Raw genomic sequence first — 19747 nt, 5'->3', positions numbered from 1 at the left:
AAAATACTCATACATTAGTTCTAGTGAAATGCCGAGTTTGCTTTCCTGCAAGTAATGCGATTAATGCTATTTCTAGAATGTCATGTAGGAGTACTTACTTATGTAACGGACTTAATTATATTGCTTGATCTTGGGGCAGGCGGGGGGCGTCTCATCTCAATCGCAAATCGGCCATCTTGCGCCCCCGAGATCGCCGCCCGCACCCCCCGCCACCCCCTCGTCCATTATACTTTTTAAGCTCCAATCTCGTTCATTTAAACGGTTGGCTTTAGATGGCAATCGCATTTTTCCACTGCAGGTCACGTCTCGACCCGTCTCCCGACTCGAGGGCTTAAATCAACAAAAGAAAATAATAAGATTCGTTCAAATTAAAAGTGTAATGTCGCGAAAGTGCGCGCCGCGGCGCGGGCGGTGCTTAATCCCACCGCCGCTCTTCATTAGGCGGGCGCTTAAGGCCCGGGAAACGCTTAAAAACGTCGCCAAGAATTTTTCTTTATTCATAACGGAGATTAAGAGAAATGCAAATGAAGCGAGGCGTCGGTGCCGCTACTTAGCTGTGTCAACAATGTTTCCACGACTCCACACTGATTCAGTATTTTTTTCCGCTCGACAGAGCTCGGCACGTGGCATCTGTTCAGTCTTGTTGTATTTATGTACTTGTTCTCAGACGGCTTTGTGCATTGCTTATGTATCGATGTTTAAAACTTTCAGCTGCAGTTACAACTATCATGTGTTAAATTTTCCTTCGGTTTCCAGCGTCTGTAAAAGAAACGAAAACATTTAAGAATTCACTTCACATATAACGAGCTAAACACACATATTAGGTAACACAACACTTAACAGATTAGTAAACGAGAAATATGAACAAAATTAGGTAGCATTTGATCCACCTATATAAGTTCAAACCAAACCATCCCCTGACCTACATCCTTAACAACCATTTCAGAAATTAAAACCGCGATTTATCTCAAATACTTTCAAGTAGAGATTTTAAAACAAAAGCCTCGTGAATATCAGCGAGTGGGCATTGTTAGAGTTATTTTGTCTATGGAGCGCTATCGATCGGCGGTTCATTTATTTGTTCATCCAGCCTCAACGTTTATACTGGTCGCAACTCTTTCGTGGCTGCGGACTTAGTACAATAGGGACGTACACACAATATCGATGTCTGAACATAGATATTAAGTATGGTATTTTGTTTATTTGAACAAAACAATCAAGGTTCATATTTTGAAAAGGTTTGCAGTGTGATATAAGGTAAAATTTAAAATATCAATACGAAAGTAGTTATACTAATATCTCACCAGAAAAAAAAATACGTTTAATCTAAATATATTTTAACGTGGTAAGTGCCGTTAGGTTTCAAATACACATACAATAAGAAGCCTTTTCAGACCACGACACTTATAAATTCTTAAATCATACATTTATGATAAAAAAACATTAGGCACCGTTAATAATTCTAAGCCATATTTAATTTTAGTGAATGCTTACAACAATGATTTAACCTAAACACCTGCATTGTAAAACAGAAACAAATGTAAAGATTCAAACAACAGAAACACAACCGTAGTCCACAAATCGACGTCATAACACTCAATATCTAGGTCATCACACAAAACAACGGCACTAAGTAAACAACAATAGAATATAATCGATAACAAAAGCACAACACTACTCTCAGCATCGTCGAGTGTATTTTTATTCGGAATTTATATCTTACTTTGAATCCCACATTATTGTCTCCCCGCATTTATTTTCTGATGGGCATTACAAACCCCTTTTTCTTAGAACCGATTTAATTTTAGCTGGGTTTAGGAAATTTAAGGCCGTCCTTATAGCTCCGATATTGTGCCCTCCGCAGAATAATTAATTTACTCTATTATTCCGTTCTCTCATTCAGATAACGCTTCGGATATAAAATGTTGAGTTTGGAAATTAATAGCGCGGGTTTATTTCAGACTTTGTTTTACGTCTAGGTTATAAAGGTTTTAGGAGTTGAAGCTTTGAGAGCTTTTATAACAATTTACATCGTCTTATTCGTATCGAAATAAAACAGTTTACTGAATCCCTTCAAGATATTTAAGTTCAAATATTTTGTTTCTAGGTCATCCATCCAACATTTACAACGATATTATTACCTTACCTTGCCTGCGCGACAGACCACGACGATTCACGTAGAAAACACATACGGAACCCCTGAAAACAAAAAAAAATATTACTAAAGTTACTAACTATAAAATAGTATTAAAACCTACACAGCTACACACTAACAAACCCACACGAACGAAAGGTTAACATTAACATGGGTTAATTAAACTAAAATACGTAATAATTTTTGTGTGGCGAGCTCTCAGGCGACTGGGTGAATCAAAGCGGACGGCCGGTCACTTTTGTTTGCACACTCGTTGATATCCCGCACCACTGAAATCGCTTACATATCCCGTAGGTCACTTAGTGTGGAGACCACTTTGTTTAAAAGCAAATTAATATTCACAACTCAAATTCTTTAAAAATGTTACTTTCCCTGAAATTTACCAACAATTTTGCTTCAATTTGGTTTTAAGTTATGCCCACATATAGTATTGTATCTCTTATATGATTTGATTATTGCATCATTACGTTCTGCAATATCTTGTTCTTTTTCAGGATAAGTTTATCAATCCCAGCTATAATTTATTCTTATGGGTAAATATCGAGTATATGGTGGGTAAATAATTTAATATCGATTTCAATAGGTACACTAACTTTTCCTGCAATATCTATGAGTGTCACATGTTAGGAGGTGAATATCAGCAACAGCCCTTCAAACATTCAGGCTGCTCATGAAAATTCTTTAGTTCGACAATTTTAGAGTTTTCTTACTACGTAGGAACGTGGTTTTTTCAGTTTTAAATACCACATCGATTTCATGAGAAATACAAATCTTATTTCGACAACTGTTATTTCGTTTGATTGCATATTATTAACAACGTTTTTTTTAAGACCTAAGTTGATCCAGCTAAAAATTCATCCGGAAAAGTAAAGAGACTCCAAATTTCTAGCATAAAAAAATGCAATCGTCAAAAAAATGGGAAGTGTGCTCCATAGTTCGAGGGGCGGTATCCGAAGCTTAATTTGATTAGCGGGCACAAGCAGTAGAGTGCACGTCGATGGGGACAGTAAACTTTGGCCACGGAATTTGTATCAAGTGTTATTCGTATTTACATAGCGGAGTTCAAATTAACATTTGCTTTTCACTAGACGAAATGGTCTGAAAGAAAAAAAATAGGTTAAAGAGATGCACTTTGTAATAGCAGGGCCAGTTGCGTAGACGAAGTCATGAGTCAAGATGGGTGACCACTTACTGGGTATAAGCTAAGCTTTCGTGCTTCGGAGTAGGATTTTGCACTTCTTGCTAGTTACGCTGATCAATAACTAAACGATAGGTGAGTGAGCATCGTTTATATGGAAGTCTATAGATGGGTGACTGCTCATTAGGCTTCACTCAAACGTCTAAGGTCTTCGTAGAAGATGGATCTCCTCCTGTTATGAGAAGGAGAGAAAGCGCCTTGAGTTCGGAGCCGTTACCACGATGACAATGCATAGTATAGCTATGATCTTTAAATTACTTTAACTACTGTTTAAAAAGCTTATAGGCTTACAAAGTTATCTCTTGGCTATTAAATCACAAATTAACTGTATACAAAGTTGGTAGCCCACTTTTTGAGAGAGAGAGAGAAGTTGAGTATGTAGAACATTATCACAGAAACCTAGGCCAGTCTTTCGGGCTCTTCGATTTTGGTTTTATATGAGTCAATGATCTACGCAATATGGAAGTGCGGTTTTCCATTACGGTAGTGCCTATAGAGTGCGTTGACTCAATGATAACGATTTTATTGAAAACAATCCAAGGATAGTGAAATACCTTTTGTATAAATAAATATTGTATCGTGCTGTATGCGGTTTCCGGTATTATTGTAGGTAAAGTTTTGCGGTTGTTATTTAATACCTAATTTATTTAATATTATTTATTAACAATATTAATATTTTTTCTTTCATCAATGGATTATGAATTCTGTTTGCATTGATTGTACTGACTAATTAAAGTATATGTGTTCACACAAGAACAATAATTATAATTTATTATTTGATGAAAAGACAATTTTACTTTTTTATTGGCTGGAATTATTATCTAGGGTTTATTTTAGCAAATAAGTCATGTAGCGACATCTATCACACATCATAGACAACTAGACAAGTAGTGCCATCTATGCGTTTTATGTTATAACTTGACAATAGCTTGATAGCTACCTATCAACATAACAGAGTTACACGATTGTGTTTCTATAGTCTTAGTAGTTAAATAATTCACCAATAGATGGCGGGTCATGTTTCTAATACAAATGTTTCTTATTAAATACATTTTCAAGATATTACCTATATAATAATATATCTAACCGTCGTTGTTTGGTTTTTTAACAGAAATCAGTAGTAGCTACAATGTTAAGACTTAATTAAACTTTTTACACATAATTGTTTAAACTACGTAAGTTCTCATCGACCGTGATGCCGGCCGTGAGTCGTGATGCGAATAATTAATAGTTAAATTAGCACTTATTAATTATGTACGTACACACAGGTATGTTCGATTCAAGGATTGATTTTTGATGTGTTTGTTGTAGACAGAATTTCAAAGCGAAACTAATTTGAATGTACGTACTTAGTGTAAGTACCTAACTGCATTAATGTCTCGTATTTAAATGCATACATAATAAATACATTAAGTAAACTCGTACCTTGCTTAAGTACATAGCAACAATAAGTCTTAATAAAGTCTTTAGCGTATAAAAACTAAATTTCTTTAACACAATAAATTTTTGCAATAAACAAATTCTTATTCATACAAAAAACACAAGAATGTGTAAATAAGTAATCTAGATCTCGCTAGCTCTGGTTACTTGGGTAAACTATCCGACCTTTGACATAACAAAAAGTACGAAAATACTTCTGATTACCGACCAACCGCTTATATCTGGATAACTATAATCGCAATAACCAGCATATTTACCGATACCAATAACCGAAAATCACCGGTTCAACAGATACGAAAACCGGTTTTAATAAGACCTATTTTGTTCCGAACTTTAGAATATTTGACCCATGATTGCCGATATCAGGCGACCTGGAATTGGGCAATAATTTTCTCAACATAACTGGTTCAAATTGGACAAGTTATCACCTTATTATTTTACTAAATTTACGGTTTCGGTTCATGGAAATTTATCGGTCAATATGTTCTCTATACTTACCGTAAACCATCGTTTATTTACGGTTAATATAATTGACATGATCCTTGTATGGAAATGGGATGTTATACTTTCTTTTTGAGGCGTATGTTGTTCTGTAGATATATCTAGTAGAATTCTCTAGTAAACAACACACCGAGCCATTATTAAAGAAGCCCTATGAGTGTCATTTAATCAGAAAATAAGACGAGTTTACCTAGAATTTGTATATGAAACGCACGATAGGCAATATCTATTTTATATCTAACACACGCAAAATAAGTTTAGTAGTCCACTTTTACAAAAATCAATAATGATAAGTACATCGCAAACATGTTCATAATAATTTTATTTAAGCTTTTTATTTTATTTTTTAACATTTTATCCTGTTTATTATTCAAAACCAATTTATAAAAAAAATAATATTCTTGACCTTTCCTACAGTTTCTAACATCGAAAAATATACCGTAAGTATAAAAAAGAGGGGTCGTGACAGTATTGAGGGTTTCTCCTGGTAGAACTGTCATGAGCAATCTTGCCCAGGATATCAGTGGGTTTTGGATTTTTGGATCTATTGGAAATTTTGGATCTATTGGATATCAGTGGTTTCAGTTAAGTAGCTACCAAGTACTTTCAAAATTACACAATTTTATCTACGTACGTCATCGGTCTTTGACCTGAATGAATAAAACATACAAATTTTCATCAGGCTTTATTTTTCAACGCTTATTTATTCTTAATTTAATATACAACAACACACCTAATTAGTATTTCGTTCAATTAATTATTAAAATAACGGCTTCATTACAATGCCCAAACATTTTTGTTTTCATTAACTTGCGGAACAAATGTGCTTTTTTCCTTATAGAATTAAAAACATTTAAGGGACAATTATTAATTAGGAGCTAAAACTTATCTTATACGCATAGTAATTTTTACTTACAATTTTCAACACACCGCCAAAATAAATTGGATTAGAAATCTAAGTTTGCAAAACGTTTACTTTTAACCGATTTCAAAAAAGGAGGCTTATATCATTTCGACCGTACACTTTTTTTTCTTTTTGTTCGCTTAACTTCGTCGTTTTTTTTTATAATACTTGTGTATTATATTTTTACAAACCACTTCATTTTAGCATATTCAATTGACGATGAAGCTCCCCGCCCGATTTCGGGCATGGCGACTATTTCAACCTCTAATCTATATGACGCCGATGAGCCTGAAAAAAGCTTACACTGTCTCCAATTTCCAAATACTCTGTGACTTAGTGCAATAATAAAGGAAGATTCAGCAATGACTAACATGCGTCATATCTGAATTGGATGACACTGGCACTTATCTTCGCAATAACAATTGAATATGCACTTAGGGTATTTTACAATGACTAAGAAAATCCGCCTGATAAATTAAACGGAGTTCACGAAATCGCCGCATATCAAATTTTTTTACTATTTTTTTTTACCCATAAGGTACTGTCCCACTGCTGGGCAAGGGTCTCCTCGCGAACGAGGAAGGGTAATTAAAAGGGGAGAAATAAATAAACTGAGTTAATTAGCTGCCCTATTGCTCTGCAAGGGTTTTCTTGGGGATTAAGGGAAGGGCAAGTCCCTATATCTTCCACGCTAACCTAGCATTTCTTTAAAAAATATTTTAGTGAACTTTTAAACGTCCTAGTTTTCATCATGATGATCTTCTTCACCGCAAGTACGCTGACTTCACTTAAGAGGTTAGTAAGTATTCATAAAATAAGGATAAGTAATGTCCTTTAGGTATAATTACGTTGTTATAATAAGTGGCTTCCTAGTTATGCGTAATAATATCTAATAAAACCGCAAAGGAGAAAACAATTTGTCATATTTAAAAGACAAGGTTATTAATTACTACTTAATCGTACTTAACTTGTTGTAGTAGCGTAAGTAGTGTGAAGATCTTTTTACTTTAAAAAAAGTGTTTTTTTAATCCACTTCAATAAAGATTGTAAATTCGTCAATTTTTCTGTTTGTTTACTTCGTCATATTTATTCGTAGCTGCCTGCAACTTTGACACCAGTCCTAGCTAAGTTTTTTGTTAGTTTACGTTGGTAGTGCATTAAACAAATAAGATCCCGATGGGATACGAAACAATATGTAGAGAATAAGAGCCAAGAGCTACATTTTGTGTAAAAAGCGATATAACACCAAGTTGAGGAAAAATCTGAATAATATATTTTGTTCTGTGATTAAACATTTGCTATCGCAACGAGTAAATAGATCCCGATATAGGTATTGCGTAATCTTTATAATATTGAGAGAAACATTTACTTGGCAAAACGATTTTCCTGTTTTTACAGACTTTTTGGCCATCATAAAAACCCTTTACCTTTCCTTATCTTACGTGATGAAAAAGGAAACTATTTCTTTAAACTATGCAACACCAATTTTTTAAAGTTTTTTTTTTATTCTAACAATTTTAACAAACGCAAATGAGACTACTTTTTATTCTTATTTTTTTACTGTTCTTTATACCTATCACTCAGCAAGAAACTTGAAAGACAGTTAATAGTTTCGTTATTATCATCACAAGAGACGGTCAACTGGTCTTTCAGTACATGAAGAAATGATATTTTCTCAGCACAGATTGTTTTACGTAAGTATAACTAAACACAACAAACATTCCTTTTACAAGTGCTGCCCACAATGATAATTATCATTCACATTCAGATAGCAACAGCAATCGCCCGCTTATCATGTTACACCAGGCATTCAGAGCCACACATGTTAACAATGTTTACACATACTAAACATACACCTACGGTCACATATAACTGATAGTAATGTGCTTTTACCAGCAAAAGCAGAGATCTATACTAAGCCGCATGCTCAAGTAAACATCAAAAAATGTATCTTTACCTTCAAACGAAGTCTTGTATTTAACTACTGTAAGGAGAATATGCATAATTTATTTTAGTTTATTCTTATTAGTAGCAAGTTTATCGCTCATTTACACCTAAATCTACATTCCCAAGATGTGATGCGACCACAATGCATATTTGGGCAGCGACTAACAAAATAATGTGCTGGCTATTATACATAGGTACTAATTCGGCACTGTAAATAATTTGTATTATTTTTTTATAAGATTTGGAAGTAGCGCAAGTGCTCCGATCCTACAAATTGAAATCCCAAATAATTTCGGTCCAGGGCAAGATTACTCATGATAGTTCTAACAGGAGAAACCCTGAATACTGCCACAATCCCCACGCCTACAATTCCAAGAACATTGTACCAAACGACATAGTAAGTAATCACAAAAAAAAATATGGCTAACGTGGCCTTAGTCGTAGGAAATTTTCGTGAAGCGCTTTCTATATCGGGATGCAGAAAAACAAAGAGTAAGTCTATAATTCTATATCCATTGAAAAACAAGAGATGAGCGCTTGACCCGCGTAATTATGCAAACAAATTGCGTATTCTATAGTAGTAAGTAAATATCTTATTGTGATGACGCAAGCCGTGGGTGTGTCACACTGTCACACACGCGAGGTTGGCGTGACACCACGGGTTCTCATGATAGTACACTGATAAACTGACCCCCGCGAACATGTCGGCTTGGCGACAAACACCCCTTATCGCTTCATAAACATTTATGTTAATTAGCAATATTAATAAGTAAATAAACTATGTTGTTATGCGAGTAAGTAATCTTATTGAGATGTTACGTAAGATTTAATTACTAAAAATAAATTTGTTCATTTGGAAACGGTATCTTTGAGATAAAAATCTTTCCCAAAACTGTCACAGTCATAGAAACTAAAAACGAAGAATACAAATGTTTCCAAATTATTTATTTCTATACTTACTAGGTATTTAGAATGACACCATCAAGCATCTCTTCCAGCTTTCGTCACGTTAGGAGACGAACAGGAACACAAATTTGAATGTGCCCGTAGATTTTGCAGATTTAACTTTTATCAGTATAATTAGGCGTTGCCAAGTCTCAAAAAAGCGATGTTTAATAAATCAAGGTAATTAACGGTATAAAAATATCGTCTATAAACTTGCAAAGACGAGAGATAGCATTGAATGACCGGACACGCCCCCAGCACAGACTTGCGTCACGGTGCCGAAACAAACTGCTCTCGATGTTTTCATTTACATTAATGAGCACTCATCTAGTTTCAAAATGTAGACTTTATTCAACAGTTTTCAAAAACTATGCTAATACTTCACATTTCACATAATTTATTAAGAAAATTGTATGTGGCTAACATTGCCTTTTTAACTAGCACTGGGGCTTTACATTTGGGCTTCCAATTTTTTTGCAGTGCCTTGCTTATTCCACATAGATCTCACCATAAATTTTGTGTCAGTAGTAATATATCACTGTATTTACTGAAAAAAAGACAGAAAGTTAACAGCTGCAACCTCAGGATGCCTCAAAACCAGAGAAATGTATTTTTTTATTAAAAGTAACAGCTTAGATCCTATCTTGCACTTGCAATTTAAGATTTCTTGTAGATCATTGTACCACAGTATTTATACGAAGACGTCAACGTTGAAAATTACACGTTTATACTGATGATGAAGTGATAGGCTTGCATTATATGTCATTACTATCACGAGACTATGTTACAACAATTTAAAACGATATTTAGAAGAAGCCCAAACGTCATAGATATAGCGATCATCTGTTTTGCTATTTTCATGTAATGTCGCAGTTCAGTAGCGCGATGCGTGATCCGCGTTGCAAATAATAAATATTTAGTGCGTCAGTCGCCAGCCAAACTGTCTATGGATATTTATACTAATCCAGACTTTATTGCTGTGCTAGCCAGCGATCGTTTTAGCGTCCACAACAATCTATATTTGTTATGTTCGCTGACTGGAGATCAAAACATTCTGATGAAATTCAAACTAAGCCCGATGCGCGCAAATAATATTTTGTTTTTATGTTCTACTTTGATATAACACGTGTTTGCGTTGTTTCTACATTGTTAGCCTTAAAAAGGATTATTTTTACACTTAACGTAATGTTGATTTAAATATGAAAAATAAGTTAGATAAGGGGAAGGTCGGGACCCTTCGTACGGTTTTCACATTTTATTTCATTATTTTTTTATTTTTAGATGAATAAATTAATGGGCATCTTAAATTCATAGTCTAACTGCCTATCTGAGATTCATTTTAAAAAATTACAGATGGTTTCATCGAATGTTTCATCCATAATTATGATTTTAACTAAACCCGGAATATGTCCGAATCTGCCCCAACTATGGGGCACCTATGTACACTCACACGAAAAAATTAGGAACTAGGAAGTTAAAAAGCTATTGATCATATACATACCATTGCCACCTACCACTTATTTGAATGCCTAATTAATTATTTTTAAACTTATTTGCTTTTTTTCTATCTATAGCGATTCAAAGAATTAACTGGATCTGAATAATAACTTTAGAAGAAAATTCAATTAAAATTACTATAATTTTACCTGTAAATGGGCAGGTAGGTATATACCTACCTACTTGCCTAAGAATTTAATATCATTAAGTAGTTTGACGTACCTACCAACATTTAAAACAAACAATTGACGAAAGCGAAAATAAATTAATAGTAATGAAATTATATTCGATTCCATGTTATTGTAATCCAATATGTACCTACATCGGTATTTAAATTTTTTAATTCTTCCGCAATAGGAAAATTTTAAATTTCTTAGTTCGAGGAGCATGTCAGATTAAGAAAATCAAATTGAATTGAAATAAGAAACAGTTCCTGCATCTCGTTGGTGTCTTTAACACAGAATAACAGCTACTATACTCGAATGATAAGAATAACGATACAATGATAAAAATAAGACAAATTTTTGTTACGATGATGGAACCACTTTTTATAGGGTAGGGCATTACTCATTACCTCCATACTTATACCGTCCATAGATAAGTAAATATCATAGGTAAACCCATATGAAAGAGTTTAATTTGCTTTTCTTATTACCTACCTATTATAGTAGTTAGTATTTGTAGTTCCGAGTTTCTTTTTATAGGAAACCTATGCAATTTAATGGCAAGCCATTACAAAACCAAATCTGACAAGAACAAATTCGAAGTCCATTTTATTTTCTACAAAACATGGAGGTAGGTAGGTACCTACCTTCATATGTGTTAAATTATAATAAATCATTCAGTTCGAATCGTTAGCCATAATACTCCTACTAATAAGTTGGAGTTGTGAGTTATGTGTTGTTGTTGTAAGTTATGTCAGTTTTGTGGACCATAAGTATAAGTTTCATGTAAGAAACACTGTTTTAATAATAATAAATAAATAAATAATAAGTACGTCAGATAGTAGTTATAAATTAAGCAGCTTGTTGTCTGTACAAAAAGCTGTTTAATTTATAATTTTTAAGCAAAACGTTGAACCTTTGTAGACACTGAATCTTTTTTTTTATGGGTAGGTAAATATTGTAAATAGGTACCTACCTACAAGTAAATTAAAATTCCATACATTTTTCATAAACAACCGAACTGTCATATTATTGTTTTTCAATCTCATATTATTATTGTAAATCAAATCACAAAAAGATATCTGCCACGGCAACCCTCAACCCTAGATAAAAATTAAACTTTTCCTCGCGTTATGTAAGCCAAATAGGTACCTAGTCATAGAGGTATGTGATATTTACTTAAACATGAATTGCTAAATGCCATACGTAAATAGGGACAATCAGTTCAACACTTAGCATACAATAAGTAAGCATTATTCCAAAGACCTTTCCCCTTATTTACTGAAAGAAAGTATGAATATTTAATTTTTCAGTGGTTTGAAACCAAGTACCACCTTTATTATTTTTTTTACGGAAGAATTTCATTTTTAATACAGTCTCAGATTATTTTTCAACCCAGGTACGTTAATATAACTTAACCTCAGCATTACAGCCAAAATTTAAAACAACCGCGCAAACGCTTAACCTCTCAGTCCAATAAAAAATCCCCTGGCGGCCAAACTAGCCAATGAGAACGCCTGTATGTGGTGTGACTTCGGTGGGACGCGCCCTGGCGACCGCATAATATTTAAACAGATCTTGTTTTTCTGACAGAAATGTATTTCTCATCTTTGCGCAAAAGCTTCAGATGCGTTTGATAAACTAGTGGTGTTTAATAACATCAATTAAATTCATATCATCAGTTTGTTATTCCTTAATACCTACAGCGATAAAATTCAAAGTTCGCTTCCCCCGCATCGTATGATCGTGTCATATAAATACGAGAACGCTCCCCACCTCTAGCAAAACGTCAAACCTCTTCGCCGCGTTCGGTCGTTTGTCTGTGGTTATTCAGTTCGCGTTATTTCGCAAGCCGTGCTTGTAAAATAGTAAACGTCAATTTTATAGTGACATCACAAATTTGGGGCGTGTGTGTTCAGTGATATTTATATTATTAAATAACACAAGAAAATGTCTTTCAACACCGACATTTCGACGAAATTGGAGAATAGCAGGTACGGAGTGTTGGCTTCCCATAAACCATGACCCGATGCGTTCGGTTGTGTAAACTGCATGTCTGCGTGTGGCCCTGTGTCCTGTGTTCTATGCGTTCGTGATGCATTCTGGATAAAGTGTGGTGTAACAGGCTAAATTATGGTGTGCTGGCAAAAGATTGTGTGTGAAAGATTTTTTGAGCTTAAATTGTAATTGTGACTACCTTTCACATTGCTGACGAGTCATTTTTGTTAAAATTTGGGCAGTGCACTCGTGTGGCATTTCCGAGAGAGAACATTTAGACGCTAATAGTTTCATCGATGAGGTTATCCTTGTTCTGGGCGTGCGCGAAGTGTGACTCAGTAGATGTTGAAGCGGTTTCATTGATAATACAATTTGATATGCGTTAACTGCCAATAGCTGGGTTACAAGTAGTTAGGTGCACTTTATTATATCAGCGATGTTCTATCAACCGTTATGTATTCAAGGTTTAGGTGACGCGAAATACGCGAGCCTCATGTTTTATGAAACACTCGCTGTTATGTCACTCGATAATGCCATACCACATGTTTATCATTGAGTAATCCTTGTTGTATTGCTTTAAGGGCTCAGGAATGTGAAATATCAGCCCATAACTTTCCCAATGCTGGGCATTGACCTTCTCTGTGAATGCCAGGGATTGAGGTCATAATGCCAAAGTAGTTATACTCCCTACAATATTGTCATGACTACAATCTAATCTATACTAGGTGTACTTGAATCAGTTAAAGTCTATTCTTACTTATTTGAATCATTGTTGTATCCCACTAGTTTGGAAATACCAGGATATTTCAGCATTCAACCTCCTTACTTCCTTTTACAAGCATTATGCTACATCCTCTAATACTAAGTAGGTAACTAACTGTATTACTGGCAGCATTTTATTATTTTTTTGATGGGTAACATAATTTATTGAATACCTACTTTAAAAATTATCATACTTTTAATGTACCACTCTGAATGTCTAATGAACTTGAATCAGGTTATTTCAAACCAGTCTCATTTGATGACATAACAAAAAAACATAAATTACCCACTTGCTATCAGTTAGTTACCAATATAAAACAAATTCTGGTGAATAGCATGGCATCTCTTTCTAAGATTAACATTTGGTTTAACTAGTAATATCTCTGTCTCTTTTTGTTGTATGCAGTTTGATTCAGTGTTCCGATCCTCTCACTTGTCATTATATCAAAGTATGTCTCCACTTGTAGCAATAATTACTAATTATTCACATAAAAATGGTAACCACAGATCAATGTTTTGAAAATATGTGTTGAGATGATGTAACTCATGAATAATATTAATGTCACAAGCAATGAGGTTGGTTTTCTTAGAATAAAACTCCTTTGATAGTTAGTACAGGTTGTGAGTGATGAATGAATGTTTTTTGTGAGGTAACATAATTGTGAAGTATGACTAACAGCTCATTGTGTTTAGGATGTGCAGATGAATGCATCACTGACAATTTTAATCTACTGTATGAGTTGAGTTGTTCTGGCTTAACTATTATATTTAGGTATTAAAATTATATTTGAATCTTTAAAGTTTTGTCTTTAAGGTCCTGTTGAATGTAATTGTATAGTTGATTTACATCAGTTATACACTGATATAGTATTCTTAGTATTTTCACAGTAATCTACTTAATCGATAATAAAATACAATATCCTTATTGAAGATAATGAAACACATCATTATTGTTATCATGAAAAGTTTTCTACAAGATCATCAGTAATTTACAATAGGCATATTGTTTTAATGACTAAAGATTAGAAGATATTGAAATATTTTACTAATGTTACCTTTGCCATTGTTACAGGAACAGTCTACGCAAAATTGCCAGACATGATGACACAGAATTCTCAAAGCAGAGTATTCTCAATGACATGGAGAAGTTTGTCAAAATGGTGAATGTGATGGATGAGACAGTGCTTGTGCCCAGTCGCCTGATGAACCTGCCGCAAGAGGGTGATGACGACCCATTCAGCATGTTCTCTATGCTGAATGATTTGAAGACTGAGCTCTTATGGTCCGCCGGTGACGCTGAGGAGCACGTGGAGAGGGGCAGGCGAGTGTCAGATCTGAGCGACACGGAGAGCGATGCCTCTAGTGCAGCTGGAGACTCTGGTATCGAGGGCGAGGACGAGCGGGAGTCGGCAGCGCGTGCCGCGGCAGCTTGCCGCCGGCATCTCCGAGGCCTGCGCCGCTCCCTCCGGCAGCTCACGGCCGCCGCAGCACACCTCACGAGATCTTATCAAGAAGAAGTCGGCGCACCGGTTTAGGACACATACATAATTTTTCCTGTGATTCAAGCCTGTCCCTCACGTGGTGTACATATAGAGTAAGCGGCCCGCACTGTATATATAGGTTATAGGGCTGGGCGTGTATGGGATTCTCAGTAAGTTAAATGAAGGTTATTTAATAAATTAAATTTTCTTTACTCTTTAGTTTCTTTTAAATAACACCTTAGAATATCTGAAAGCCAATCGACACATGAGAGGCGAACACACTGACATGAAACACAGCAATATTTGCAACACAACACTCACACTCTAGTCATGAACTAGTTTTCATATTAATTTCTTGGTCATAAAAACAAGTCAGTACAACTTTAAATTGTAACTTATGTTCGATCACATTTTTTTTAAACCGCTATTCGAGGTCAGACAAGGCCGTCTTTAAATATTGACCGGCCAAAGGCGAAGGAATCAGCGGTAATAATATTATTGAAAGGTCATTAATCTGTAAGGCTGTAAAGCAAAATAACCTCTGCTGAATTGTGTACTTCAAAGTACTTAATATTCTTGCTAAACATGCCTTGCTACTAATTATATTATTCATGCATATTTGTAAGTTTTTTGCGTGCTGAACTATGGCATGCCTTTTGGGGTAAATGCGTCCTTGAACTGAATATAACTTGCTCTGCTAAAATCGATTTCGAGTTTCGTCGTCTGCAGTCTAGCCAGTTGAATGTAATGTTACTGTCGAGGGACCGACCCAAAATCTGACACGACATTTCTGTTCAACCACTATCTCTAAAAACGTTACTGTTGTTATTCCGTTCATATTTCGTCCTAAATAGATACAATCTGTTATCGATATTGTTAAGGAGTAGAAGTTTCTAGAGGAAGCATTTTTTACCGAAGATAGCAATCAGTACCGCAGACTGTGTAGGCTCTTCACAGCAGTACAAATTGATTTCACCTTGAGTGCGTCTCGTCCGCGCTTTGTCTATTTGACACAGTCATAACGTAAACTTGTTCCAATTAGAAGTCAGTAATAGCTACGATTTCTTTTATACGATTTCAGGATATTGCGAGCCAGTAACTTTTAAGTAATGTAGTGAATGTCTAATAACTCATTACGTCCGCTTATCGGCAAAATATTCAAACGTCTACTATTACAGTGAATGTTATGAAATATAATATGTAACAGGAGCCTTTCCTACGGCGATCAATAAAACAGGCTAAAGATTTTCTCCCCTAAAGTAATATGAGAACACAGAGCATGTCCTGAATTTAAAAGACGTCGCGAGGTAGACGTTACAAAATATTCAAGAACATCGTTTATCTACTCGAGATAAAAGCGTCTGATAACATGTAGAGTATCGTGCTCAATCGTATCTCGTGATGCATTTAGCATCAATTATAAAGTAGTGAGGCTATCTCGATTGTCTGACACTATTGCATAATAAGTATAGGTAGGTAGGTAGTAGGTGCAAGATTTCTTCGCCTCTGTTTGAAAGACAGCTTATTTAGGACAAAGACACTAAGACGAGGTTGAGTAGCCAAAAATACTCTGGAGATTTGGAATGACTGCTGAATGAGTCAAACTGCAACAAAGAATTTCTCAGAACGCATCTAATGATATTGCTTTGTTGGATTCAAGAGTGTAATTAACTAGTTACAACATTTAAAAAGGTTTTTTTTTCTTAATCTACCATATTAGTTTTTACCGCAATAGCATTCAGGTAAACGATGCTAGCAACCGCTAGAAAAAAGTCTCCCTTATTCTTTACTGGACAAACGACATTCCAATGTGTGATACTAAATGAGGACTGCTAGTAAAACCATCAGTAGCAATCAACTCTTGAACATTCAGTAATAGTGTAAAAGTAGGTATTATCAAATAAAAATAACATTAAGAAGTCGCTCGGTAATATGTGAAGCAATCGAAAAAAATACAAGTGTTGAAATACTGACGTAAAAATGGACGTAAACGATTAAAGTACCATAGGAAAAGGTCAAAGTCCCTGTTTCGTATAAGAAAGATCAAAGCACCTAGATTTTTTGTTTGATTCGTCATATTGACATGATGATACAAGCAAATTCATTGATCATCAGATATAAAACGGGCGTAAATAATGCTCGTATAGTGTAGCGATTACTTCAACAGAATCGACGTTAACGTCACTCAGCGAAATGGGAATGTAAACAAAACATTTCTTGGATTTACACGCCGTCTCATGCACTTAAAATATCTAATACTAGTCAATTAGTCACACGGTTTCTTCTAAAATTAATTGGCCTTGTGATAACTAGATTATGTTTGAACAGCTTTGCAATTTTATCATATTTAAAATATTTTCATTAAGAATTCGGCCTTTGAAACAACGTAGAACAAACGTAAAGATTCGAGATTTGTTCTCTGTTGTCGGACTGCTAACTACGACCTTGGCGTGCTTCAAATTACCGATATTTTAATATATCACTACAGTGCGAACAGATGTAATCGAGATCACTAGTAGTAGCTCTACCTCTCGGTTAAAATGTACGTAGCGGAGTAACGCAATAAACTACTAACTACTTTGCTGAAACTCTACAATGTGTAATTGTGCCTTGTAAGACAAAAATCTTATAACATACCGAAATAACACTTCATTTTACAGTATTTTTAAGGTAAATTGTTGGCTTGCGGACAACGGTATATCGGTCAGTGTCATATTAATCGAGTCGTTTGACGTAAGTCTTACTTTCCTATTTAACACGATTAACGAGTCGCGTCAAAAACATACCGGTCGAATAACTTATCCAAACATAATTATTGGTATGAATGACATTGTGTAGCTCGTTAAAGCCGAACACGTCGCCCGAGGACGTTCATTCGAAATCTTCTAATATTAATTCTACTGTTGTATGTTTATGAAACAGGCCGTCTGCCTAGTTACAATGTCAAGTGTACGAGGAAAACTGCAACCAATGTTAAATTCAATAAAGTTGAGAAACACGATTATGTACCAGAGTAGTGAAAGATTGCCTAGCCTGGTAGAGTCGTAGAACGCATATGTGTGGTAGAAAATTAGCGGTAATTTGCGATTCAAGCAAAGTTTCCGTGTATCGGCCTTCATCGTAGAGGTTTACGCAACGAGCGGTGTGCATTGCATGCGATACGAGTCCTCGACTCCTTGTATCAATACGCGTAGTCAATCCGGTTCAAGAATGTGAGTGTGATAGGCTAAAAATATAAATTTTTGGATTTGCAACTATTAGTTCATATACGATAAAAAAATCGTATCGAGCACATAATATGCTTAATAAATCTTTTGTCCTCGGTCACATTTTCTGTCCGTCTCATCCGCAGTTGTTGCCTTGGACTGGAAAAATCTTGTTAAACTTGTTTGGCGATTAGTAAAAAGTTGTAAGTAGTCATATACAACCACGTTCGATGTAGAGCGAAACCTTGTTACTTTGTACGTAATTAGTCTGTGAAACGAAATCGTAAGGTAACTAACAAACTGCTTTAATTTTTATGACCGTTATTATGATTTTCATGGTAGACGTAAACCTATCAATGTAATTCAAAGTTTAAGAGATCAACAGTAAAAAATATTTTAACTCGGTCATTATGATTTAAAACATAATTGAAATGATGGTATCGTAGATTAGTAGGTATTATTATTTATTTTTATTATTATTATTTATTTATTTATTATTATTAAAACAGTGTTTCTTACATGAAACTTATACTTATGGTCCACAAAACTGTTTGAACAGTTTGTCTGTGGACACGGTCGAGTCTCATTTAATTATAGCAGTACTTAAGATGTACATATATTGTATAAGAGCTTTGATTATATATTATAAGTTTATGTATTATAATGTATTTATATTATATGTATAAGAGTAATATTATATGGTTCAGTAGCTTGTGTTTTATACATGTATATTTGTATGTATGTTTATAGATATTTATAAACTACTAAGTAGATACTTTTTTAATTTTTTAGAAAACTTATTTTTATTTCTTTCTGTTGCGATGTCCACAGGTAAACTGTTCATTACATATGGTATGCGTTTCGATAAAGTTCTATCACCATAATAATTATTAACTCTAGGCACATTGTATCTACCACTGGTTTTGGTTCTTGTTTTGTTTTCTTCTTGGTATGTAATGCTCGGTAGAAGTCAGAGCAAAACAACCGGTCATGTAATTGCGCCATCGAGCCTCGAGTGTACCGACGATCTGTAGTGTGTTTATTATGTAGATTAGCTGTTTTTTTTCTCATAACAGGCTTTACAGGGCGGTCAGGCAAGTAGGTGATGTGACGTAAACTGACGTCAGGGCATTGGGCTTCGCGAACCTTCTAGAGCTAGGCTACGTCAGCTGGCGGTCACCCGGCGGTAGCACCGCCACCGGCAGCACAGCGGCGTCGGCTCGGGCATGCGCAGTGGGCGTCGCGGACAATGCGCAACTCGCTGTGGCGGCCCGGCCGGCGCGGGTCAAATGCCGCGTTGCACACACACGCACTTAGCTAGGTTATGTTAAAACGTTAACCTTTTTCAATCTAGAACACTTTTTGTAGGCTGTCACCTGACATGTCTGTGGCAGGTTGTAAAACTGACATACTTCAACCTACATTAATCCACTTTCCAAGTCACATACACAGTGTTTTTACCTCAATCTTTAAATGTAATATCTTACCGTATATGTGTACCGTAAGTACAAGACCGGGTATAACATTCAGTCTTACAGCATGAAAAAAT

At 35.1% G+C, this 19747-nt stretch overlaps 1 protein-coding gene across 1 annotated transcript; it reads left to right on the top strand.

The window, feature by feature from the left end:
• Window positions 1–12512: 12512 nt before the first annotated feature.
• On the top strand, window positions 12513–15204 carry LOC142972702 (mid1-interacting protein 1A). The gene is made up of 2 exons (XM_076113979.1): window positions 12513–12745; window positions 14584–15204. The coding sequence occupies exons 1-2, from the start codon at window positions 12702–12704 to the stop codon at window positions 15044–15046; spliced, it is 507 nt and encodes a 168-aa protein (XP_075970094.1). The 5' UTR covers window positions 12513–12701; the 3' UTR covers window positions 15047–15204.
• The last annotated feature ends 4543 nt before the right edge of the window (window positions 15205–19747 follow it).

This window comes from Anticarsia gemmatalis, chromosome 1 (genome assembly GCF_050436995.1).
Source record: "Anticarsia gemmatalis isolate Benzon Research Colony breed Stoneville strain chromosome 1, ilAntGemm2 primary, whole genome shotgun sequence".
NCBI lineage: Eukaryota > Metazoa > Arthropoda > Insecta > Lepidoptera > Erebidae > Anticarsia > Anticarsia gemmatalis.
This window is presented reverse-complemented; position numbering and strand designations above follow the sequence as displayed.